This window comes from Strix uralensis, chromosome Z (assembly GCF_047716275.1).
Source record: "Strix uralensis isolate ZFMK-TIS-50842 chromosome Z, bStrUra1, whole genome shotgun sequence".
NCBI classification, from domain to species: domain Eukaryota; kingdom Metazoa; phylum Chordata; class Aves; order Strigiformes; family Strigidae; genus Strix; species Strix uralensis.
The window spans coordinates 6462731-6489992 of NC_134012.1; the positions used below are offsets into that span (position 1 = coordinate 6462731).

At 37.5% G+C, this 27262-nt stretch overlaps 1 protein-coding gene across 3 annotated transcripts in view; it reads right to left on the reverse strand.

Annotated features, from left to right (window-relative positions):
• Positions 1 to 27262, reverse strand: part of VCAN (versican) — a 116261-nt gene that overhangs the window by 42801 nt on the left and 46198 nt on the right. For all 3 annotated transcript variants that reach the window (XM_074856023.1, XM_074856022.1, XM_074856021.1), the window contains exon 7: positions 14663 to 17899. In XM_074856023.1, the coding sequence (XP_074712124.1) occupies positions 14663 to 17899 (3237 nt within the window). The remainder of the gene's footprint in view (positions 1 to 14662; positions 17900 to 27262) is intronic.

Sequence of the window (27262 nt, forward strand, 5' to 3'; positions counted from 1 at the left end):
GCTTGTGGGACGCTCCTGACAGATTTGCAAAGGTGGCCAAGAGTGAACCCACAGCCAGCAGACTTAAATTCAGCCAACAGGTGTCTCCACTTCATCTGGAAAATATTTAGGAGTCCTCAAAGTAGAAGATGTTCAAAATGGTTTGTTTAAACCCTCTGGAAGTCCAGTAAAGCCTCATATCTGGGCTTGGGAGAGGATCTAACATGAGGAAAGACTTAAACAGCTTTATGTCATTTATTGACTCCCCTGAACCTCAGCTCTGCCAGGGACCAGATTTGCAGTCTGGGTGTATTCGAGCAGTTTTATGACTATGGCTTGCTGAATCTCTTCCAGTGAAACAAAACTCAACCAATTCCACAGGAACGTGTCAGTCTCATTGAATATATTTTGTTTTAAATGCATATTGTAGAAATAAAGAAGTGATCTGATAAGGTGTCCCCCATACAAAAAACCTATATTTTTTTGTTTGTTTTAAAACCTTTGTATTTAGGGGTTTTTTTCCCCTTTAAAATATTACATTTAAATTGAAACAAAAAGCTGCAATTTTACAGAAATAAAACATTCTGATAACATCTTTTGGGCCATTTTGTTTCATAGAAAAGGGATTTTTTTAATTGTTCTTTTCATCTCATTTCAAAAGAAATAAGATTTTGAAATACAGACATTTCCTGCTGAAGGAAAATTCCAAGTGTCAGACTTCGGTACATGCAATTCCTCTAACTTGTGCCATCTTGTAATATCATTAACCTACCTAAGCACGGTCAAAGTGCAACAGTGCTTGAGGCATACCCCATCTCCCCTGTCAGGAAAAGGTGGGAATACTGCCAAGGTGCTGGTCTAAGGTGTTAAAGAAACATGGCTACTATTATACACACCTAAGTAAAAGACAACAAAGGTCCAGAAATAATTAAATTTTTGATTATTTTAATCCTTCTACCTCACATTAACATGACTAGTATGTATGATGAGGTCTAGTAAAATCCAGTTCTTGATTACTGTTCAGTCTAAATAAACAAAAGGTTTTATTTAGTTCACTTAAAAATGTTCCCCAGCTGGATATACATTTCTAAAAGTTTTGTTAGCTTTGGCTCCCTTTAGAAATGCTTAAGGATATAGGGCATGTTTCAATAGGTTCATTTTTTTTTTAACCTTTTAAATTTTATCAAAATTTATGTTTTGTTGTCCCTCTGACAGTCAAAAGAGAAGTTTGCATTTTTTAAATCTCAGCAGCAGTAAAAAAAAAATGAAGAAACTGTATATAAATTGACGTCGAATAAAAATCTCAATTACTCAAGTAAATTTCTGGAAGAAAGTATTTGAAAATAATAATTTTTGCACAGCTGGCTGGGTAGGAGTTGAAAGTAATTCAAGGTGGGTGGTCAGTCTTGCCTACTCAAATTCACTTATCCAGTCTGCTTTACCATATTTGTGTGTCTCTGTTTCTATGCAAGATACAGCCCTGTTGAAAACCTGAGTATCAATTGCTGGCATGTTACTAAACTGCAGCCTTTGTACAGCTATACCATTCCCCTAAGCTCCATCTTGACAGAGTTGTTGGCTATGACCAGAAACACCTGTGGAAAGTGGATGTCGCTTATGTGGACATCTGTTTTGCACAGGGCTCTGGCCTGCGTGGCTGTGCTTAGACACCCCTGCCAAATTTTAAAGTAATAGACATGATGATGCAAAAACCATGTCAGAAATAAAGGAACCATTTTATTATAAAAGCATATCATGAAGCCTTCTGGCAATCACTGGCGTTTCCTTCAGCCTCATTGCTTCCTGTGTTCCCCTCCTGACACAGTGGTAAACTTGTTAAGAAAAAACAGATTGAGTAAAATGTCAAGTTGTTAAAAATGGCAACCTTGCAGTGTCAAGTCTAAGCCCCAGCAAGTTCAGGATATCGTTCCCTGGATAATGACTGAATATTTGTCATACAATATTCTAAGGACAACTATTCCCACTGCCTTTCTACTCCAATATGTCATTAACAATATGACACTCCAGTCAGTGGTGTCTCCTCCTGAGCAGTCCCTGACATGAGCAACCTTCCAATGACAACATTTTACTTACTGCCTACGGAGAAGACAATACTAAAACTCTACAGGGCTAAACAACCCAAAACCAAAAACCTGGCAAGTAATAAATCATTTTCTCCAGCTGAAATCCTAAACAAAGAAAAAAGTCAGACTGTGCAGTCACATGGTATCTGGATTAGCTGGTCTGTCTGGAGAGGATTAGATAGATAGATAGATAGATAGATAGATAGATAGATAGATAGATAGATAGATGCATGTATAAAAGTCCAACTCCACAGGACAGTTCATCAGGTCAGGAACTAAACAGAAGAGCTGGCTGGGAAGGAAAGCAACTGCTCACCAAAACAACTTCAGCATTGATCTCATGTCTGGTATTCCATGGTGAGATATGAACAGGTCTTGCCCTTTCCTAGCCCACTTCATTGCCATCCCTTTGTTACACTTACACCAGGACAACCTCAAACGCTTCCGCCATTACACAGAAAGAACAAGAAGGAATGAGTTCTGGCCCTACTAACATGGTAAGAGAATGTCCCCTCCCAGAATAACCAAAAATGACTTATCACAACAAAAGTTTGGGGCAAGAGTCAAAGTTACAATGCTGAAGCAAATGTCCACCATTTGACTGCTCCTGTGGCTGCTCAGATGTGAATAGGCCTGTAATAAATATTCCTTCCCCTGTCCTTTTCTCCAGTAATGTCAACAATATTTGGCTTTAGGAACAAACTTACAGTATACTCCTTAATGTGGCAGTTCTGGAGAAAGATAGGTTGATAACATATTAGTGTAGAAGTAATAAAGGTTGGTTTACATAATGAGCATGTGCTAAATTTTACTTTCTTAATCAAAGCAATTTGTCTCAAAGGAGGAATTTTATGTGGTCAAAATAAAACCAGAAAATATTCTGATGTTCAAGCTCTAAGACAGACAGAAGTGTTTATATATGTGGCTGTATATTTATGAGAAAAGGAAGGAAAGAAAGGAAAGAAAGGAAAGAAAGGAAAGAAAGGAAAGAAAGGAAAGAAAGGAAAGAAGGGAAGAAGGGAAGAAAGGATGAAAGGAAGGGAGAAAGAAAGGAAGAAAGGAAGAAAGGAAGAGAGGAAGAGAGGAAGAGAGGAAGAGAGGAAGAAAGAAAGAAAGAAAGAAAGAAAGAAAGAAAGAAAGAAAGAAAGAAAGAAAGAAAGAAAGAAAGAAAGAAAGAAAGAAAGAAAGAAAGAAAGAAAGAAAGAAAGAAAGAAAGAGAAAGAGAGAAAGAGAGAGAAAGAGAGAGAAAGAGAAAAAGAAAGAAAGAAAGAAAGAAAGAAAGAAAGAAAGAAAGAAAGAAAGAAAGAAAGAAAGAAAGAAAGAAAGAAAGAAAGAAAGAAAGAAAGAAAGAAAGAAAGAAAGAAAGAAAGAAAGAAAGAAAGAAAGAAAGAAAGAAAGAAAGAAAGAAAGAAAGAAAGAAAGAAAGAAAGAAAGAAAGAAAGAAAGAAAGAAAGAAAGAAAGAAAGAAAGAAAGAAAGAAAGAAAGAAAGAAAGAAAGAAAGAAAGAAAAGAAAGAGATTTTCAGGAAGATCCTCCCTATGCAAAATGGTTTTTGTTCTGAATAACTGTTCAAAGAACTAAAGTTATGATGATGATCACAGCACCTGATCTACGCCACAACACTCGTTTTACAGATATCTGGAGAAGTTTATATATCTGTACTGCTACTTACCAGGATGCTTTTCTGACATTTTATTCCCTACAATTTTCCAAGCACCTCTCAAGTACCTCATGAGCACACTTTTAACTGAATGTCTGCACAAGCCCACTGGTCATGCTGCCAGCACTTAGAATCACAGCTGATTAGATACACTGTTTGGCTGCAGTTCCTGCTCCTTTTGGGGAGATATTTAGAGCTATTAATCATGTGGCAACATACACTCATTCTGTCATGGCAAATCTTTCTTTAAGCTTCAGTTTTCTTCATTGAAATACAACCAAAGCTTTGCTGGAATAGCCCACTGTGGGGTAGGTCACCCTTGTCCTAGACCCATCTGCTTGTGCAAAATGACTTGAGTTACTACAGCAGTAGCAGTAGTAGTAACTCAAGTGTACAGCAGTAGCAGTAGTAACTCAAGTTACTACAGTATCTTCATAATATCTTAAATGCAAATATCTGTTTTAGAATATACAGTTAGATTATGCATATAAATATTGACATACATGGCACATGGATTTTTGCACACAGATCTGAGTCTTATGCTTTGCAAATATTATTCCAAAGATGCAGAGTGGATTCTGCACTTCCAATTTTAATGGAGTATTCTTAGCATCATCCCTTGACTTGTGGGAAAAAAAGTTGAAAAAATTTTAAATTTAGCCATAAGATTTAATAAACATGATTGCTTTGGGTATTAAACATCCAAAGCAGCCTAAGGATAAACCAGATTCTCAGTTAAACCCACACAAGCTGTAAAAGCCCCACTGCTGCAGACAGAATGACACAGTGTGACTCTCAGACACAATTTTAGGAAAAGGAGTACAGAGACATATGCTTGAAAACCTTTCAAAAAATACTAAACAGTATCTTGATACATGCTTTCTACCTGGATTGACTTTTGGGGTGCCTTTGATCCTCACATTTTCCTGAACTCTGCAGAGACATGTGAACAGCAGATGAAATAGAAGAGCAGAGCAGAAAAGGAAGCCTGATGCAGCAAATACTCTAAAATAAGCTTATAACTGGAAAAGACTTATCTGAGAGCAAGCTGCAGCATACCTGTAAGTATTTAACCATTTCATTGCTCAGAGCTGGGAAAAGAACATATAATGCATACAGAGAATGAGCTTCTTTTTAATCATATAATCACATATATATATAAAAACGGTTTCATTTTTCTTTTAAGAGAAGGACATTTTCCATTTAATTTTTTTTTTTTCTTGGCAAAAAATGGAACATTTGTTTTGGAAAAATATTCATTTGGTTTTAGAAACACTTGTTTTTTGAAAAAGATATTTTTGTTGGACAATACTTGAGAACAAAAGTTTTCAACCAACTACAGCTAAAAATAGATGCCTAGTTGTGGTAAACTTGCTGCAGCACTAAAACAATGGCAGAGGTGAAGAGACTTTTGACTATAAACCTATTAGCAGAAATTCCATCCTATACTAGCATGGTTATATGACTACAGAATCACACCTGACAGGTTCTAAATGTGGGCAGAATAAACTCAAAAAAAGCTTATAGCCCAAGGAGCCAAATAATTCAATTAAGGTAAGAACAAGTAAATGATTGAGTAACGTTTTGGAGACATAGAAATACTTCAGTTTCTTTGATTTTCATAGTGTTTCTACTTCACGTAGTGTGGAGTATACCACTAGTTTACACCCTCTTAAGTCATCTGGTAATGTTGATAACACAATACCATGCTAAACTGCTATCCACTGAGTGCACTGCAATGCTCAGCAGTGTTTCTCACTTGGCAATGTTGGACTCCTACATACAGCACCCACAAACAGCAAAGACAAACATCAGTGTCGTCGTTACCTATTGCAATTTAGTAATTTCCAAACTGTGATGATTTTGACATTAGTGCCCTTCTCCCTCATGGTATTAAATCAGTCAAATTTAGCTGTTGTTCAGATGATTAGTCCAAGAAATTATGTGGGAACTTTGGTTTCTTCAGGCACGAATAGGAGTGCCTGCACTAAGGCAAAAGACACTGTGACCTCCGAAAACCTTTTTCTAGATCCACTCACCATTACAACCCCATTATCGCTATCTGGTTTCACCAGAGGATATATCATGTGGTCTTTAGCCTTGCCTATCAGTTGGACTGAATGTACACAGCATTTCTAAAGGACTCAAGCATTTTGCTTGTAATATTTAATATTTAACTAAACATGTCACTGGAAACTCACTACGAGCCTGAGTAGTAAATACGTGAGTAACCCAAGAATCATTTCACTCACCACTCCTAAGAAAGAAAAAAATAGTGTAGACAAAATCCACAATAAAATCTTATAAAAAATCCCAGTGTTACTCTATATACATGCAGACATATTCTTTGCTGTTCTTTTGGCAAAAAAATTACATCAAATACATGGAAATTCTTCTTCCAATGCCAAAAACCTCCCACTGAAATTATGGAACTCTCACTTGATGAGGTACTACATGAAAAATCAAAGATTATGGTTAAGAAAGTTAAAAATTAATGTTTCATATGCACTCTTCAAGCTAATGCTAGGTAACAAACAAGTAATGAAGTACAGCAGAGGTAATACCAAAGCAGGCACAGACTGCTGGTAGATAAGACTGCTCCTGATCAGGAACAAAACCACAACTGCATTTTCCCTCCTCAGGGATTTAAGGTCTAGTCACTAATGAAGAGAAATTTCTATACAATTTTTTATACTGAGTTCTCCTCACTTAGGCTATATAGTAATATGGGACAGGTCAGAGAAGTCCTAATACAATTCGTTGAAGAGTTTTTCAAAGAATATGAATTACTCCATAGAAAAAGATAGATAATTTCAACTTCATGTTCCCAAAGGTGACACAAAATATACAGCAGACACTGAATATATCCTGATTTGTGCCAGGAAATAATTCACAAGTATATTGAAAGACACCAGAGGGCATTATGTATATTATTGATCAAATTTATCATCTATACACTTCCAAAAAGAAGCGATAGAAAAAGACTAGGTGGATTAGCAGGTATTAATTCAATCATTATATCTAAAATGTGCAAAGGACATCTGCAAAAAACCACTGAAAACTACATACTCAGAAAGAAAGAATAGCCAACAAATATTTTTAAAGTGCTATTATCAGACTGATTATCAATTGATCCATCTTAAGGGAATGACTCTCTATTAAGATCTTTAGCCTTTGAGCCACTTATAAGAATATCTTTATTTACGTTTCCAGGATCACATCCTGTATTCACTCAGAGATTCACTGTATCCAGTGAATCATTTCATGTAAAGTAACAGCGTATAGATAGTATTTTCTGAAAGAGGCAAGAAAGATGATATCCTCATCATAAATACTAAGATTTGTTACAATCTGGATACATTCAGAAAACTTTTGTACAGAAAACCACTTTCCTCAAAAAAATTAATTCATATTGTGTTTCCATGTAAAAGACAGCTCATCTTTTCTGCAATAGGATTTCTTAAGACTTTCTCCACATGTAAACAATGCTTCTAAAAGGATTCCTCTCCTTCACAGCAGAAGTATGAAAAACTACATTGTACCTATGAATAAAATTCCTTCATTTCCCTCATGAATAAACAAAGAGCTATAAGAAAGCTAGAAATGTGTAATCCCTATGTCTAGATCTGAGACGTTTCCTTGGAAACAATGCAAAAACAGCAGGGAATGTGTAGGCATCCTCTGAACAGTATTTAATGTGAGGGCACTGTTCCTTGTATCTATGGTGGTCCATAAAGGAATGTGAAAAAAGAAATTGTTCTATAATAAGTCTTCAGGAAGAGCCAGCAATAGTGGCCTAAAGACTACTTATTAATCCACAGTCTTAGCTTCTTGTGAAACTTTCTAAGTATCAAGTTTCAGCTCTGTTGGACAAGGGGTTGGTTTTTTTCTTTTTCTTTGTTTTGGAAAAAGGAGCAGTGTACAAAAATCTTGAATTTATTACAATTACTCATTTATTAGGGCTTGCTTTCATACAGGGCATCATTGCCGATGCATTTTAAATATGATTTATATGTAATGGTGTCCAACCTATTTTAAAAAGCCCTTCACAGCACCAGTACAACATGAGTATTCTACTATAGAAAAATTCCAACTGGTTTAATTAAGAAACATGTCTATTAGTTTGGGTTAAATATGTGTCACAGATTTGTTCTGAAGAAAAAAATTGCCTTATTATAGAATGAATAAGAAGTTTTAAGTGTTATGAAGACATTCCGATAACAATCATCCCCACATCCCAATAACAATTCTGCTCTCAATCACCTCATTGGAATTACTATTGTGTAGCTACACTGGGGAAGATGATATCAGAATCTGTCCATGTTACTTTGCCTTTAACACTTCAGTTACTCTAGACAAAACAAGAACTTGGCCATCTCTGTGCCAGGTTTTATGAATAACACAGAGATTTCAGTCATTCAGGGCATGAAAATGACTTGAGTAGCTACTGGACATTGACAAACATGTTTCATTTGGAAATGTGTTTCAAAACCACTAGGTGGTTTTCTTTCTTAGCTGAACACGCAAGCCCATGACTCAAACAAAAACACTACCAGGAAGGACCTCATTACTAATTCAAACACTGAAATAAGACCATGTCCACTGGCTGCAGCGCACTCAGGGCAGCAGGGAATGTGGTCTTTCTCCAAGGCTGATGAGGAGTAGCAGTTGCCACAGTAATATCAGCTGGAACATTACAGTTAATAATGAGACAAGCCCAGCCCTCCACTAAATAAATAGGAGATTTTGCTTTTATTAAGATGGGAAGTTGGTTCAGCCCACATGAGGCCACTTCTACTATTGTTTCAACATCCCACCAGAAATTAATTCAAGTATCTAGTTCATAATATCAAAAAGCCTTGGCCACGGAACACCACGTCCAAATGCATACAAGTTGAAATGTACTTGCAATTTAAATGGTTCTTTTCTCACTGCAATGTTTAGGTAAATTTGGAACTCTTCACTTAAATGCATGATGGTGAACTCAAGAATTAAGCATTTGTTAAGAAAGTTGAATGGTTTCCACTGGCAGGGAAGTCCTATTCATACATATCCACTTGGGCGTGTTATCAGTCATTGCGTAAAGCAGCAGAATGCAGGGAATGTAAGACAGCGTCTTTCCTTTACAATAAAGTTTGATTTGAAATAGGTCCTATGAATAAACAATAGGTTTTGGTAGCATATACTTTCCATTTGAGGAAAAACAAATGGTGCTTTCAGCACATAAAAGACAAAGTCTCCTCACCTTCAGAAGAATTCTAACACAATAATTAATACACAATTTTTTAAAGGTACGCCAAAAATAGCACGTACCACGTGTGTGTATACTACAAAGAACAGTGTCCACATAGATATTTGCCAGTGGGCATAAATAAAATAACTTAAAAGAGAACAATGTGGGTACAGGTGCAGGCAGATACAAGCCTATAAGCTGCATGTTTTTAAGCTGGCTCTATTGCAAGTGAGGTGCTGTCTGGAAATGGTGTTGAGAGGCATTCTGCTCCTGTCCCTTCACGCCATCATCTGGTCTGGCCATAGCACCATCCTGACACCCACAGCCTCCAGAACAGAGCCAGCGTCTTTCCTCCCAGCATGTTTCCAGAGCATTTCCACTCTCCCACGCATACATTCCCCTCAGAAGTTAGCAAAATGAAGGCTGAAAGGGGACATGGTTATTCTCTATAACTGAACAGAGAAATAAAAGTATCAAGGGATAAGTGTCAGGAAGAAAAAAGACCTATTCAAGCTAAAGACAATGCTGGCAAGAATAAACATGGGTATGAACTGGCCAAGAAGCAATTCAGGCTAGATATTAGAATCAGACTTAAAGAGGGCCATGATGATCTGGGACAGCCCCCCAGAAGGAACTGTGAAGACAACAGGATTAAATTAATTTTAAGACAAGGCCTAAAATGGACCTGAAAAGACTCTATTCTGCCTTTTTTGTTAAGGTTTATGACTATGACTCATTACCATTCAGCATTTCATTCAAATTTCACATGCCCTCTTACACTGCTAAGACAGAAATATGCATGTCAGGGAATTACATGTTGAAACACAAAGGTTTGTAACCTCTTTCCATAAAATTCCACATCTACAAAGCGCAAGTTCCTGCAATTTCATTCCGTTTGAAGCTGGAGGGGACAAGAAACCAGACAGAGCTGGTGTGAGTCCCAGGGTCCAATAAGCACTTTGAAACATATTCACTAAATAAAGACTTTTAAATGTCTCCAAAAAATGCAGGTGTGCAAATTACTCCTGATACAGACAGGAGTTATGTTTCCAGCATCCCCTCAACCACTGTTAAACAACACCCCCACAAGCATTTTTCAGCTCATAAAAGCTTTATGAGCTGAAAAGTTTCTTCAGGTTTGGTTTTCTTTTTCAGCTGCTAATCCATTACCTTCTAGCAACAGCATCAGACCTCACCACTACAATACATAGGAGCTATGAGAACATAAAGGGGCGCGAGGTGGCAAGTTTTGCATCTTTGCAGTAAAAGACAAACTCCTCTGTCCTATCTGGTTAGAAAGCTGCTAATGTGATAACACATCACAGTGCAGGGCTATTTTGCTTTCTCACTTTCACAACACAGTCAGGATCCCAAGGGAATGGGAATAAACTGTTGTTCCACTCAAGCGAAAGAAGTCCCAAGCTCCTTCCATTATGAAACATGTGCATGGTCCTTTTTGTAGCATAAAAAGGGATGTTGCCCTATGCACAAATATATTTTCCACATTAATTGGAACACCTGCCCTAGATCTGCCCATGTGCCATAGGCCGTCAGAAAAACCGTGCCTTATATCCCTCATTAATTTGTCCACCTGCCTCACACTTGCTCACATGGAAGTATATGGATTGTTTGTACAATACATTTTCTCAGTGAAAACTGGCGTATTATACAAAATAAGCAGCTTAATCCATTCAGCGGTGTGTTCTTTCTTATCAGCACTAGAGTGCATTTTCCAGAATTTAAGTTAATGAGCTTGACCTTCCACCAGGCCCCCAAATTAATTCTGTTTCCATGGGTAAATTCTTTTGTCTAAAAGTAACTGAAACTTCCTTTAGGAAAGTTTTAATTGATTGCAAGCATACATTTTAAAAGCTAGGAGTATAACTATTTACCTTTTGGATGGCATAAGAAAAGAAGTCCTCTAGGAGAAATGTTTTATGGTCTAATAAATTTAAGGGCTTTTTGTATAAAAAATTGAAAATATTTAATAACATCTTTCAGTTATGTATTGTACTACTGCATATTAAGGGAGGCGTGTATACCTAAGACAGCCTAAGATCTTTGCCCCCACATTTAATTGAGTTCAACCCAGTCAACATTCAACATCTTTCAAGTGCAGCTCGAGTCTACACTAATAATGAAGAATAATATGCCCCACATTCCATACATCCATAACACATTCCATACATCAACAGCAGATTCCAGCCAAAGACTTCAAAGTGCTTCAGCAAGGTTGGTGCCAGTTTAACAAGGGTTTGAGACTGAGAAGAAAGGCGCGAAAAATCCTTCCCTCTTCTCCCTCTACCAGCGCATGACCACAGGTGAACTCACCAGAGCCAGAGCAGCGATGGACTGCTCTCGCTACACTTCACCGGGAGGCAGGACACACACCAATCGCAAAGGGACTCCTGTGTTGCAAGCGATATGCTCCGTCCTACTTGCTGGGAACTGCTGAAAATGTTTTCATCTCTCAAAACTCCATTCGTTTGGCATGACCCTTCTCTTCCACATGGAGTATAAAATATTGTTCATAACTAACAAAGCCTAATAGCACCTCCATGGAGCACTTAAAGATTATTATGCCTGCACTACAGATGGTAAATGGAGCTGCAGAGAGTAATATTCAGCTGTGTCAGTAAAATAGCAATTTCTACTGTAATTAAGTGATACGGCTGATAGGAAACAAAACATGGTACCATGTTTCCATTGAGCCCTGCTTCACTATTAAACTGTTGCTTCTGGCAAAAGCTGAATAACAAGGAGGTGAAGAAAGATGGAAAAAAAAAAAGTAATCTCATAAATATTTCCAACACTTGTACATACACTAAAAGGAAAACATTATATTCATTTATACACAATACTGTTTATACAGCAAACCTCGCATTATTATTCCTATTTGAAACAGCTATTATTTGAAGTGCTTTGGTAAGCAAGCTATCATTTCTTATGAGGCAATTCTGGACTCTTGACTTGAAAATCATGAAGGCCTTTGCTTATAACCCTCACTGATTATTTTATTTAAGAATGTTAAGCTATATGACCTTGAAAATATGCCAAAATGAAGCAGGAAAAACTTTTGTTTTATCAGAGAGATGTGATGATGAAAGCTGTATTTCGTGTTCCCATTTATCTGAGAACAAAAAGCCAAAGGTACAGTTTATGCAGTTCCTGTATGACTGCAGATCAATTCTCAAACAGTGATAGAACAAGAAGTTGAACTATGTCCTAGTGAAAGGCATATGTTGGTAATATCTGCCAAATTAATTCCTCTTCAGCACCTCCTATACACATTCTCTTCATCACAAAGAAAATTTTATGGACTGAGGAACAATGAAGAGAAACTGATCTTGACAGGATTTTTCAGATGCAGTCTTTCATTTCTGGAGAAAGACAAGAAAACACTAATCCGAATCCTCAGACAGAACAAATCTTTAGCAGCTCTAACTTAACTTGTGGTAAGTAGGTATAGGATGCTTTTCTCTGCAGATAGCTAAATGGGGGAATTCCCACTGTCAGATTCTGAAAACAGAAAAATAAAGAAAACTCCTTTTTGACCTCGCGCTAGATACACGATAAATCCCTTTATGTTTAAAGAGAATACAGATACTGCCACATGGAGAATTTCATAATATTTCAAGAAAACTAATATTTTTCTATGCTGCCAGACTAAATAATTCCTAAAAGCAGAATTATAAGGATGTATAGCATTAAGTCTGCTTATAAACACACACACACACATGCACATAATATACCTGGAAAATGCACACACAGCTTTAGAAAGTTTGTGAAGCTGCAGAAGACAAATTCTGAAGAAAGTCTGTCCTAAGGACCTGATCACCCAAGTGAATGCAGGAGTAGCTAAGAAGAGTAGCTGTGCATTGATCCACTGTCCTTTAGATAATCTACCTTGAACTAATTCCTGATTTAATGTATCACAGCACCCACACCATTCTGAAAAAAGTATAACATAAGATTCTCCTTGATGTATATTCAGACAAATCCTGAATTATATATCTTGTGCACTATCTGAAGAAAACACCAAGTTTCCACACCCTTCCAAGCCATCCTACTTCTCTGTCCTCCCTGAACACACACCTCACCTTGGACAACCCACTCTTCCTTCTGCAATAAACTGTGGTATAACTCAACAAAAAACAGGGAAAACTAGTTCACTGCAACACAATCCAGCTATTGATTATTAAGCTGAATTAACCAAATGTCCACAGGTATGAAAGTATTTAATATATTGCTTAACTCTAGTCTTCAGAAATTATCCTGTTCTGACTTACCAGACTTGTCTCATTTAATTGAGGCTTCCAAGACACTGACAACTAAAGCTTCAGATAATATACTACAGAAATAAAAGTAGTGTTTAAGTTTTAAAATAACAGAACGTTTTCTGAAATAGAAGGTTAAGGTACCACTAATACAACTTGTGCAGTTTTACGTCTTACAAATATAAAGTAGTATAATGAGCATAAAGTGAATAAACATGCAAAATCCACTGTATGAGAAGTCCAATAACGGTATGGCACATCTCAAGGAAATTACTTCTGCCCTTTGATTTTTGAATAAAAGTCTACCAAGCACAAACCTGACAAAACCAACCAAAAAACTTCCATAAATTATGAATTCTGTTGGATAAGTTCTTCAAAGATATGGATATTATGGCTGAGAACCAATGAGAAAACAGTTTGTTATTTAACCATTCAAAAGCATTGCATATAGTTAAGGTATATAAGTCACAAAATTAATTTTTACTGTGTTCCTTCAAAAAATAAAATAATTATAAAATAACTGTAAAATAATTAAACAAAATGCAACATTGAACCTAATAGATATTCTGAGCTTTATCCTTTTTGCCAGTTGTTTTACACTTCATTTTAAAAAATAAGGGTTCACCAAGACATCTTAAATAATAGGCAGTTGACAGGCTGCTTTAATGTAAAATTGCATAGCCTTCAGCTATTGCATTATGGAGACATATTCATCATAAAACTCAACAGTTCATTGTTACTTCAGGACTTTCTGTTCTGGATACCCATGGAATTGAAGCTACATACACATGACAGTGCCATCAGCTAAAAAATGCAACAAAACTAAAAACTATGTCAATTTACATCACAGATTCTGTAAAACAGATTAAAAAAATATTATGATATGCTACAAAAACTTGCAAAAACCCTTCCCCCAAATCACAGGAAGTCCACTTGTGGACGCAGTAGAGTGCCTTACCCTTTTTTAGCTGACTACACTGTACGTGACATTGTTAATTGCTGCAGACTAATGGAATGTTAAAATAATCTAGTGCTTTGTTTAGGACTAGTAACGCATGGAATGGAAGCTGTGAAATTAAAATGCTTGTTTCACAGATAGCTGAAGTTAAATCAGTGACTTGACAACATTAAATAAGAAAACTGGACTATAGCCATTATGACTTTTAAGAGCAAATACAACAGTTTTATATTCATTCTTACATAGAAAATAATCTTACCCCAAACTATATATATAACACATTTCTGAGGTTTTTTTAATGGATAGAAAAATAGACCTACCAATATTCAGTAACTTGCTGTCTAGATAAAACTTGTACTTTGTATCCTTCAGTGATCCAAGAAACATCTCCAGTATATGCTAAAGTACACTAGTTTGTTATGATAAACTGTCCATTCTGATGGACTGCAAATCTAAAAGGCAAAATCTTACCTGTGTCATTGCCTGTGATTTGAATAACATACAATCTTATGTCATTTCCACTATCAGGGTGTGAAGTAGAAGGAGACACCTCTTGAGGTTGTAAAGCCTCTGTGGCCTCCTTCACTTTGGGTGGTGTAGTAGGTCGTGCAACTGCAGTAGCAGTTGATGCTGTGAAATATTCCTTATCGATTTCTGGTTCTAACATCTTTCCTGTCAGATCGTCATCAGCAGTGGCTTTACTGGGAGAAATAGATTCATCAATTATGATGATGTCATTGCTTGTTACCTCTTCTTCTTCCTCAGGAATGATGCGTGGTGACTTTTGAGTAACAAAAGGTTTGGATGCTGAAGTAGTCTGAATTTTGTCTACAGCACTACTGGAAGGTGTTGTTACACCACTGAGAATTGTTGCTTTATCTGTTGCATTAGCTGAAAATATAGCCGTTTTGATTTCTTCAGGTTCTTCTGATATTCCTGAACCTTCCAGAGTTTGGCCTGGAGAAGCTCCCAAAGTCAGACGAGTAATACTTTCCACAGTAGAACGACCTGTCGGCATTGTGAGGGGGGGCAATACAGATTCCCAGCTCACTACATCACTGTCTTCTTCCCTGGTGGGGGTTCCTCTGCTATCATATGTTTTTGCTTGAGTACCTGCTGTTATAGGCATCACTTCAGTGACGTTCTCTTCTTCATCAGTAGCTGTTTCAGCTTTCGGAGTCACTGTGAGACGCAAGGTCCTGGTGCTAGTTTCATCACGTCCCAGAATTCTTCCATAATCTGTGAGCTCCACTGCAGGCACTGATACTTTGGTTGCTGGATATGTCTCATCATAAGCTGAACCTGTCTCATCCTGTTTTTCCTGAAAAGCCATTTGAGATGATTGAGATCCTGGCGCTGTCTTTTGTTCCTGTATTTGGACAGATGTCACAGATAAGGTAGACTCTGTGGCAATGTCCTTATCTCGATCTTTCAAGGAGAATTCCTCTGGGAACACCTCACTATCTTTTGCAGTTGTTTCTGTATGAAAGACACCATCTAAAGGAGTCTGATCAGTAACTGGCATATCTCTAGTGACCTCACTCTCTACAGTAACTGGAACTAGGGAAGCATCATGTTCTTTCTGTGGAACTGTAGTATCTACCTTTGTTACATCTGTAAATATAATAGATCCTTTTGTCCCTCCAAAACCAGCTGATGGAGTTCCTTTTCTGTCTTGAAGTGTTGCCACTGACTCCTCAGTTGATGTCTCAATGCTTGTCTGGCTTTCCTCTGTCACTGTGTGTTTTGAGACTTCCATCTCAGTAGGGATTGAGATTTCCATTTCAGTAGGGATTGAGACTTCCATTTCAGTAGATACTTCTTCAGCAGGCATTGCTACCGTTGCTACCAATGTCTCAGTAGCCTCTCTTTGTTCAACTTCTGCGGTAGGAATGGACGTTTTCAGAACATACCCTGATGTTTCATCTCCTTCATGTTCAGTTACCTCCATGACTGCGTGCATACCAGTTGGTAATACAGTAACACTTGAGGAGCTAAAAGACTTTATTGTTGCACTACTTTTATTCACTGATATTTTGGATACTGTGATCATTTCCAAATCCAAAGAGCTGCTTGTGTGGGAGACACCTGTTGTATCTTTATTCTGATCAAAATCAGCTGATACAGCTTCTTCATCACTTTTCGTTTCTGCTGGCTCCATGCTTGTCTCAGTTTCATCTGTAACTGCTGAAATCGGAGCTCCTGGATGCTTTGTATATTCTGTAATTTGCCCTGGAGATGATGTAGGCTCCATTCCAGAGATACCATCTTCTGTATCTAACTCATGTATTCTCTTAGTATGAGATGATTCTTCTGTCATATACCCCTGATCTTTATCTGTTGGCAGCCACATGCCAGAAGCTGGAGGAGAATGTGTGAACTTCTCACTTGCAGAACGTCCCTCAGATTCTGCTGTAACATAAGTAGGAATGACAGTTGTAGCATGAGAGATCTTAACATCCATTGTTCTTGTTTCTGGCTCCTTTGCTTTTTCCTGCTCCTCTAAAATGGCTGATCCTTCTGTTTGCTGAGATGAGTGGCTAGCAGATGTGGTGTGTTCTCCAAAGTTTTGCAGGGAAACAGTACTTCCTGAGAGAACGATGGCCTCAGATCCTGTTTGGTTAACAGCTGATACAGAAAAGGATACAGGTATTCCAGACGACGTGGTAGGCTGCACATCTCTCAGGTCCTCTCTGCTTCCTTCAGCTGACGCTTCATTATCAAACACCGCCGCAGAACTAAATTTAATGAATGGACTTGACTCATCTGCTGTAGAATATTGTCCAGTGGTTACCGCATGCTCCTCTACAGGTGACTCTGATGCAGCAGGCACATCTGACTCTGGGACGCTACCAGTAGCCACGCCAGAAATTCTATCAGGCATAACGGTGTACATGCTCTCTCTGCCCTCCCCCTCTGTAGTGAGATCATACTGATCAGTGAACAAAGATTTAGGGATTACAACAGTTGTAAGTTTCTTGTCAGATTTTGCCTCCATTGACTTTTTTGTGGGTTCTTTTGTTGAGTGGGCACCAAGGTACATATTCTCTTTTGTTAGTGAAACTGAAGTCCCTGTCCTGGGAAACTCTCTCCGAGAAGGTGGTAACAAGCTATCTGTAGCTGTCATCATAGGACCCACTTCTATTTGTTCAGTCTGATTATCAGCATCATGTTTGTGTGTATCTCCTGTTTCAGTATCTTCCCACAAACCAGTGGAACTCTTAGCTACAGCTGTGCTATCCTGAAAAATTATAGAGGTCAAGAAAGCGTCCTCAATGCTTTCAGACCTACCTTGTTCCTCGGGTAATTCTGCTTCAGAGTAAGTGTGCTCCAGTTCCAAAGCTGCAGATGTGCTCTCTGTTAACCTAGGTGAAACATCATATTCAGTCCTTCCCAGTGTTTCGTAAGTGCTTATTTCGCCATCTGTGACAGTCTGAGGTAGAAGGGTGGTTAACTTAATGTTCTCCATAAGCACCTCCATTTCCCTTTTTTCCTCAGCCACATCAGTAGTCATTTTTGTATCTTCTGCAGTCTCTAGGGTGGTTTCCTCCAAAGCAGGGGCCTCTGTTTTGGTGACAGCCACTTCAGTAATCGAAGTCTCAAAAACAGGAGGTTTAAGAGTAACTTTAGCAGATGACGATTTCACACTGTCAGTTTTCAGAGATGTAATCAGCTTAACAGTTGTGGGCTCTGTTATGACTTTTTTACCTTAAAAAAAGAAAAAAATAAATTAAGGAATCATTTAGTCAGAACACAAACAAATGTTTCTTTAATTCAACTTGAAAGTTCCCAACAAAAAATAAATGTTACACTGAGAAAAAAGTATAAAGGTCAAAGGCTTTAGATAGTTGATTAGCATAAAATAGAGCTTTGAATGCCATAAAATAATACATTATAAATCTGCACAACATCTAACTTTAAGTCAGATGTAATGAGAAGTGTAGCAGTATTCTTCATATTCATTGTTTATATAATTACCGCTAGAAGTCCTCGTATCACACAAGTGCCCTTCAGACAGCTAAGTACCGATCAGGGAATATAGAAGTTTATTTCATGAAGTCGTGAATGAGTGGTACTGCAAACCTGCGGGTTTTCTTCAAAGCTTAATGTAGCATAGAACACAGATGTATAAAGGGAGTGAAATACCACTTTAGTTTATTTTCAGCATATAATTATAAATTGCAGAAAGGAAACTTCACTAGAGGAGAGGATGCTTGAGCAACAGGAACAAACACGCCATTGGAAAGTACTGTTTTACAATGCCTCAAGAGCTGCTGCCCTGCATTTAAATTACACCAAGAGAAATATATTATGGGGAAAGGTGAGAACAGTAAACCATAAGATCATAAACTTAATACTATAATGATGTTGATCTTTGGAAAACACTTCAAAGATATATCTGAAACTCCTTCACACACAGAAGTCCTTCTGTGGGAGTGTGGAACATGAAAAGGCACAGTGTTGAACCCTCTGAATGATGGGAAGAGTAAGGAGGTAGCTATCCTAGATTCACAAGAGACACAAAGAAAGGTCTTTCCAGTGACCCAAACTGTGATGTTTTAAAGATTTTTGCTGACTTATGCCTTGCCCACTCCTTCTGCCCTAGATTTCCATCCTATCTGAGGAGGAAATGTGTGCCAACAACCATGACACTGCAAAGTCTGGTATCTGATTTTAAACTCCTGAAGAAGGTGAGTTTGTGCTCAGGAAACAGGATTGACTCAGGAAACACCCAGGGTACAGACATCTTCATTTCTGTCGGTTCTTCCAAGTCAGTAATCTTCAGAACGGCAATGGGAGCAGACAGGTGGTAGATATGAATGTCTTAAATCAGCGCTGTTCATTCTTAAGTGACTGAGAGTCAAAAGTCTTATATGGACACAAGTAAAGAACAAAATAAGGTCCTTTAAATTACACTAAGCATATGAAGAATGCATTAAACTGGGTGTGTATATGAGGACTAACTGCTCACCAGACACAACTAAACATATAGCTACTTGCAAAAGAAAATATTGCTCAATTTCTAACAGAGCAAAGAAGTCTATTTCCCTAACATTCAGAAATCAAACCAGTTACGGTATTTTAGAATAAAATATTGAAGCCAAAGGCTCATAATTGTAGATGTGAGTTAATAAAAGATATCAGGAAACTTTACTCAATATAAGGCATGAATACCAGTTATCATGGGAAAAAGTGAGTTCTGAGATTGAGTTTTTACTGCCTGGCATATTGAGATGAAGGTGGTGCAGCCTCTAACTGACTCAAGACTTGCAGAAGTTGATAGTATGAGCAAAGAAGAGTAAGAAAATAAGTGAAATATTTCGAAAGGCTCAACTTATTTGTGCAGTGACAGTTTATACTCAAGTATACGCAGTATGTGTGCACAAATCAGTTTTTTCACACACCCATGCCTAATTAGGTACCCCTTTGATATTTGTAGATATGAATTCTGCATGGGTAAGTTAGGGTCACACAAATATTTGTTTAGTTTCACACACCAAGCTTTGAAAATGTCACCTTTCCAAGAGATCTATTTTATTAACCCTGAACTAGACAGGTTTGCCAGATGATGGCTGCTTAGGATTTCTAAAAGAACAGGTAGATTTACAGAGTAGGGAAATGAAGAAAAAGAGCTGATATTTCAGCTTTCTTGAATGAGAAGTGAAAGTGAAAAGGAAATTGTGAGGGTAAGAAAATATGACGTCGCTATGTTTAGAAGTGGTGGTGTTCTTTGCCAGCAGAAAAGGAGTGGATTCTTTTCCCTACCATATGTTAAATGTTTTTGTGGTTTTACTAAGGAGACTTAGAGCTACTTATATACTCTTTTTTTGTAGGTTAAAACATTGAGTTGAGCAAGAAGGAAAAAAGTTCTTGAAATCCCACTAAGCAAAGCAGAGCCTTAAAACAAGTGATTTTTGTGTTTTCGGTTTCTACGACCTAAAGTGGATTTTAGTGTTCTTTTCAATGACTATGAAAATGTAATATTCAATGTGATATGGTGTTCACACAATCAAGAATCAACAAATTCTTACAATTCTTTTCCCTCTCTACCTGCATGAGGATGATTTACACCACAGTTTTACTTCTCAACTAGGGAGTGAAGAATGCATACAAGTAGGTTAGCACTGTCACCCTGAGTGGTAGTTGGTAATTCTTAAATTTCTAAATTTGCCTTACCAGCTCTTTTTTATGGCAAAATGGAAAAGAGAGACAATAGTCTCATATTTTCCATTCTAACCATAGGATGAGTTTCCTTAATGCAGATTGAATTTGGTTTGCATCCAAGATCAACTACTCATTTAGACCCCAGTTACTGTATTTTAAGTGACTATCAAGATCACTGAAAGGCTATGAAAAAGTAATGCTCTCTAACAAAGCTAGACAAACTGAGAACATGAGAATAGAGTTTAAAATCTGTGGGGAAAAAAGGTAACTTTATTTCATCACTGCTGGGAAATTGTGTACACACTCACAAACATTTATGTACCCTACCAATTTCCAAGAAATGTTTGGAAGTCCCAAAAGTTCACATATTTATGCCAGAAATGCAGTTATTTGTTGTTCATGAGTCATTATCTGCTAATTACTTGATAATGTAGGTACACAATTATGAAGTAAACCTGAAAAAACACCAAGCGTATTTGATTCACTTACATTAGCAGGTGAATGAACGAATATTAAATTCATATACTGCTGTAAGAAAAGCACATATTTTTAGAGTTTATCAATAAAGAGACCCATTTTCTCCTGTGGAAACTGACACAGGGTTACCAGTGTGCAAAGAGCAGTTCTGGTTAAAATCAACTACAGTACCTCTAAAACTAATTTGTCATAAATACGATATATAAGATTTTTCATACAGATCATTCAGGTTTGCAAACTTATTTGAGTGGACCAAAATAAAAGGTGCTTCTTCAAGGAGAAATGTATCATTTTTTTTTTTTTCTGCAGGAAAAGAAAAAAACAAAGAGAAATTTGCTTTTTTAATAGACTGAACATCAGTTTGAACCTTCGTCCACTCCACCCAGATGTTTTGCATTACTGTACTCCTTGCATCATGTGTGCAATATGCTATCTCTTTTGTCCTTCTTCTGATTCAAGACATGAGGCAGATTTTCCTAATCAAATTCACGAACATATTAGCAGCAAGAAAGCAAATTATCTCACCAACAGCTGCTCATATCAAAGGCTATCTTGTCATACTTAACCGATTCCTTTTATAGGAACAACCTGCATGAAGTTGATTTTGGATGGAGTATATGACTTTGCAGAGATACTATATTTCTTCACTCTCTGTTTATTTATTTTATGCTTTCGCTGTACAGCATTTTCTTCCTTTTATCTCCCACCATTGTTTAAATAAGGATTCAAAATAATGGAGCAATATTAAAAGTTAATATTTTTTCAAGGATATCCCACTACACAACTTTAGGCATGGTTTAACTTTGTGATTACCAAATAAGTATTTTAATATGACTGTGCTGTTTAATAATAATTTCAGGATATCTGGATGTACTTTCTGGAGGAGAAAATGCTTATTTGAAAGATATTGTATATCTTTTATATAATATGATATGAATATCATTTTCAGCATAACCAGTTCCACAAAACTTTTAGCCATGTGTCTAACTTAAATCACTTCAGCAGTTTCTCTGCACTCAGAAATACTGTTTGTGTATTTATATTTAGGTATATACTTAAGAACCTGGAAGAACATAGACTCTACAGATAGAAAAAGAAACTGTTCTGAGACATTGCCAAAAACCAAATCAATAAAAAAACCCTGTTTTAAGTCAGAATAAAACCTGGAAATAATGAATACTTTCTGTGAATAACAGCCAAAAAAAATTATTGCAAAATATCAGTAACATTGAGACAGTCAAAATTAATGGTTTGACATCTTCCAGCCCATTTAGAGCATGATGACTATGCAGAGAGGTTGCTTTGTTTAATTTTTACATATTTTTGTGTGTTGATTTGTTTGCTGCTTTGTTAAGTTTGTTCCGTGTCTCTGTCTCTTCACAGCTACCAACCCTGGCAGAAAGGACAGTCTTGAACGCTCCCCTGACTCCAAGAGTTATGCCAGCTGGAGTTTAAATTACTGGCAGAACCTTCCAAACTGGACAAGAGTAGAAGTAAGAACAGATCAAAAAAATAAAAATTGGTGCTCTGAGTTACAGACTGAGCCAGAAACCTCTCATTATTACACTGAATCAGTACTTGCTCATTCACTCATTTTAGGAAGCCGAAGGGTGGACAGGGGATGTGAAGTTTTGTTCACTGCTAATGAGATTTGTGGTGGCATAAGGAGGATTCAAAATCTGATACTTCAGTTATAAGAGCTTCTCTATAACTCCAGGTGTATACTCCCACTTACTCACCCTGTGTTTTGACATCAAAACACAAGCCAAATGTAACGAGAAAAATAATATTAAAATCCATTCCCAACTACAAAATATGTGCAATATCAGAGAAAATGAATGGGATTCTTTAAAAAAAAAGAAATATTTAAAAGCTATTATTAGTCTATATTATTTGTAAGGGAAAACTTAAAAATATAACGGAAGGTCATGCATCTTCTTCACACCATTGCCCAAGGTTCTTTCTTCCAGCTAACAAAACAGCAGAGGCAGCAGCTATATTAGCTCTGTGAACACAAACACTCTTAAGTAAAACCACTTGTTATTTCATAACTTCTGAAGTCAGATGGTTAAAGGGGAAAGGATATGTTATCTCCTGGTCTCCCCACATGCAAGTGTAGAACAAATTATAGCCTGTCAATCTATCCACAAAAGAACAATAACAAAGAGCATTTATCTTTCCACATTATTTATAATAAAACTGCCAAAGAGGACAAAAAATCAACGAGTCTCTTTAGTCAGCTCTTCCTAATGAAATCTGTATCCCAGCACCAAATAAAAGCAACAATCTTTTCTTCCTGACCGCAGAAACCAATTGAAGAACAAAGAGAGACAATATTGTCACTCAGGTCAGGAATTGACAGCAAAATTCTTGCTGTTTTGCTCTCCCCACATAATGTGAAAGGACACAAATTACCTGTATGTCCCATGAGTTGTACCCAGTTCCCACAGCAGTGAGCAAAGGTCATAAAGAGCAAAACCAATTTATTTTTCATCTACCTGAACATCTAAAGGGATGGATCTTTTACTTCTTCATCTTGTTGTTCCTAATCCCGTCCTTGTTACCTGACCCATTTAGTGATCTGAGCGAATGAAAGGAAAATGCCTCCAATGTGTCTTCTTTCTCTTTCCCTCTGTTCACAATGGTTGCATTTAGGGACTATTCTTAAGGAACCCAGTTTTGAATCACTCAGATAAATGCAAGTTCACTTGCTCTGGCAAAAGAAGCATCTCCTCCTGAAGCTCCACCTCCTGAGCTCCAAACAGTTGCTCCACATACACCAGTTAGATTGATAAATCAGGTTGTCTCTGTTCATATTTAACACAGCATTTAAAAGGTCATGCTGCACCCAACCACCACCTTCTCCTCCTTCTGAGGGTGAGGTACTAGTGAGGTCTACAGCACAGGATTGTCTGAAGTGGATTGAGACCTTGTTATTTTCAGCACGGTCTGACTGACATCTCAAAATTCCTTCTCCTGAAATGCAATTGAAGCAGAGCGGGGTAAGAAACATGCTGCAAGCTGTTAGTGTGCACAGCCTCGGTGATGTTTGCCTGTTGCTATAAACCCAGCAAAGAGCCTCAGGGATTTATTCTTCCTATGCCTGGTCCAAGATATTACTGGAGATCTCTGCAGCTATGTAGGTCTTGCTAAACTGCATATCTGAGAGAAGCACAGAGATCTACCTTCTTAGCAAAATAATAAAAACTAGAGAACAGTTATCTGATGGTAGCTGCCTCGGTAAGGCAGCATAAGCCCTTTACATAGCTTCACCTTCACAGAGGGGAGCCAGTGACCTTGTGTACACTGTGGTCAGTGCCATGACCTTGAGATGCTTGCTTGCTCAAAGGCATTCCACCCACTGGACTGGTGGAGGACACTGGCTTTATTACCTTCAGCACTCTATTGTGTTTCATCTAAGATAAACTTTTTTTTGTTCTTTTTCTTCAGATGGACAATTTTGTTCCCTGGGTCACCACGCCCTATGTCTTCAGTATTCTGTAGTCATTTCCAAACCGATCAAAAATCCACAGATCTCCTGCAATACAGTCCTGACATCAGGCTGGAAATAATTCCCTCATACAGCAAATAGCTGGGACATGTAGATACTGATGGTTGCTGTGGAGAAGGACAGAACTGCCTAGTTATTCAAAGTTTTCCAAACTAAGTCACATTCAGGAAAAGGGAAGACAGCATTTCTTCTGCCAGCTTTTGAGCTATGCCTAAAAATCTTATCCTGCTTGCTGCTGGACAAGTGGAAAAAAGTTGATGTTTTCTGAGCCTTAGCCTGCAATCATGGTGTCTCATGCTGTAGAACCTCCCACAGAAGGGGCTTTTTTCTCTTTCCCTGCTCTGAAGTCCTCCACGGAATAACACTGTTTGCAAGTCTCCTTGCATTAGCAGACACCCCTGTCCTAGCGAAACACTCGTACTTGAACTGACAGGATTTGGTTGGAGAGGTTTTGGAGTGGGCAGGGGAGAGGTTTGCAGAGTGACAATTATTCTCCACTTTCATCTTACAAAGGTCTGTCCTGCTACATACTATGAAGGTTGCTGTTTCCTAATTTTCTTCTATAAAAGTGCACTCTGATTTTGAGCTTTAGAGGGATGAAGCATCAAAGACAGAGGTGTCTGTCACAAGCAGCAGTTGACTTGGATACACTCTTGATGCGTCTGTATTGAAACAATCAAAACGATGTGGACTCCATTCATGAAGAACACATACGGCAACGGTGTCTCAGAACTGGAATTTTCCAATCTCCAACTAAAATGAAATCATAACGCCAAACCAAAGCGAAACAACAAAAGTGCATGAAACAAAGTCAAAATGAAAGAACAAATCTGAAACAAAACGGTCAAATCCAGAGCAAAACTGTCAACACGTGTTTTGAGTCAAGCTAAAAATGTTTTCCGGAAAGATTTGCCAAAATCAATACAGGTCTATGAAAGAATTCAGCTTTAATCAGTGTTTCTCAGCAAAACACAGATTTATGTTTCAAAGATTCAACCATCTCTGTATATGAAGTTCATCAAGTTCAGGCTTTTTGAAGGTATGTAAGATGAAAACTGTATACATTTTGAATAGTGCATTTCTGTATTGCAATTTATTCTACAGATGCTGTAGTATAAAATGTCCCATCCAAAGTCAGTTGAAGTCTGTGGCAAGATTCCCACAAACTTCAGTGAATTAGATCTGGTGACACTGGGGGCTGAAGGATGGAATTAAATAAATACCCTATAGCTCTATGCAAGAACTAACTATTAGGTACCCATTAAAAAATTTCTTTTTTTTCTGATTCAATGTTCTACTCTCTTACAAATAAACATAAATATTCAGCAAATGTTGTTCTATCTTTTTTTAAAAAAATGTAAATATGTTAATACGTTATAAGTCCTATATGTTAACACCTGAAAAACTTTTCCTCTGATGACGGCCCCCAAGGAGATTCAAGTACTTAATCATGTGTCTAACCTGAAACTTTTTCAAGCCCCATCAGATACATGATTAAGTACCTCTCAGAAAAAAAGAACTAAAAAGTCTGGTGAAAGTCTTGGAGGGATAAGATGAAACACGCGGATAATGTTTCAGAAACTCAGAGCCATGTGGTTTCTGTAGAGTGAAAAACACTTGTGATCAAAGTAAAGAAGGTTTTTTATTTTTTTAACAAGATTTTTAGATTTTAAATCATGTATTATTAGTCTGGGCCACGTTTATTTTCATAAAGTCAAGACACTTTGTACAATATAATATTGTAACCAGAACACTGTTGAAGTTAAAATCCTGAACTTAACTGTGCTGTTAAATGTTGTCCAGGTTGACTGTTTTATTGAAAATAGTCCATACCATTTTTAAGGTGAATTTACTGCTTGGGTTACTGTTTTTTCATGTATTTTAATAAATATGATTCCTTTTTCAAAGTAAGTAAAATGTTCAAAATATGGATGGAGGTTTCTTTTAAATGAAATTTAAAATTTATATTTTGAAATGTTCCACCAAAGAGACTTTTAATTACAAGATAACAGTGAAGACTCTAAGCAGGGCTGAAGAGAGAGATATCCCCTTTCTTAAATACATGATTTGTCTTTGTAATGACTAAAACAGATGCCTGCTTTGCCACAAATCTATTGCTTCAGAGTATGTGTAAATTCAAGCATTGGACTTATCCTGTCTGTGGCTGGGACGCATTTGTTTTGGTGGAGTATATTATTATTCAGCATGAGCAAAAGTGGCAGATGAAGGTCCTTCGTCATTGCCATTTCACTTCAGATTAAATGTGCACCATGTGGCCATTACCCTCAGAGCTGAGTCAATGGCAACTTCACTAGCTTTCACACAGGAGGCAGAGGAAACTTTAGAGGGATGCTGTATAAAAACTGAGATCACCACATGAACATCTGTGCTGCAGACCTTCAGCCCTGGTGCTACCTGGATAACTGGCTTGATCCTGCCCTGTTCACAGAGGGACTCTGCATTTTTCCTTTTAGCTGACCAAGATCTCATAAATGTGTGTAATGACATCCCTTTTTTCTTCTTTTTCAGCAAGAGAAATTTTTGCTGGTGTGACTGGGTATTCAGGCGAGGGGGGGAAACAAAACAATGTAATGTGAGACACATAATGAGCACAGTTAGGAGCTGTAACACTGGACTGGAGTTACATGGAAAGAGTCAAGGTCTTGGGGAGAACAGTTTTGCTGTCTGGCATGGTGGGAATAGTTGCATAAAAGTTTCATATCAAGCTAAAATCAGTCTGAGCTTGCAGATAGTAGACTTTATGTGATGGACTACTGCACTGGAACCTTGAAATAGAGATAATGGAAGTTTCTTCCAAAACTTCCCAAGCAAAAAATTATTTGAAACAAGGACTTAAATTCAAGCCTCCTGTTACACTGTAGAGCCATTTTTTCCTTTCTCTCCCTTTTTTTGCCCCA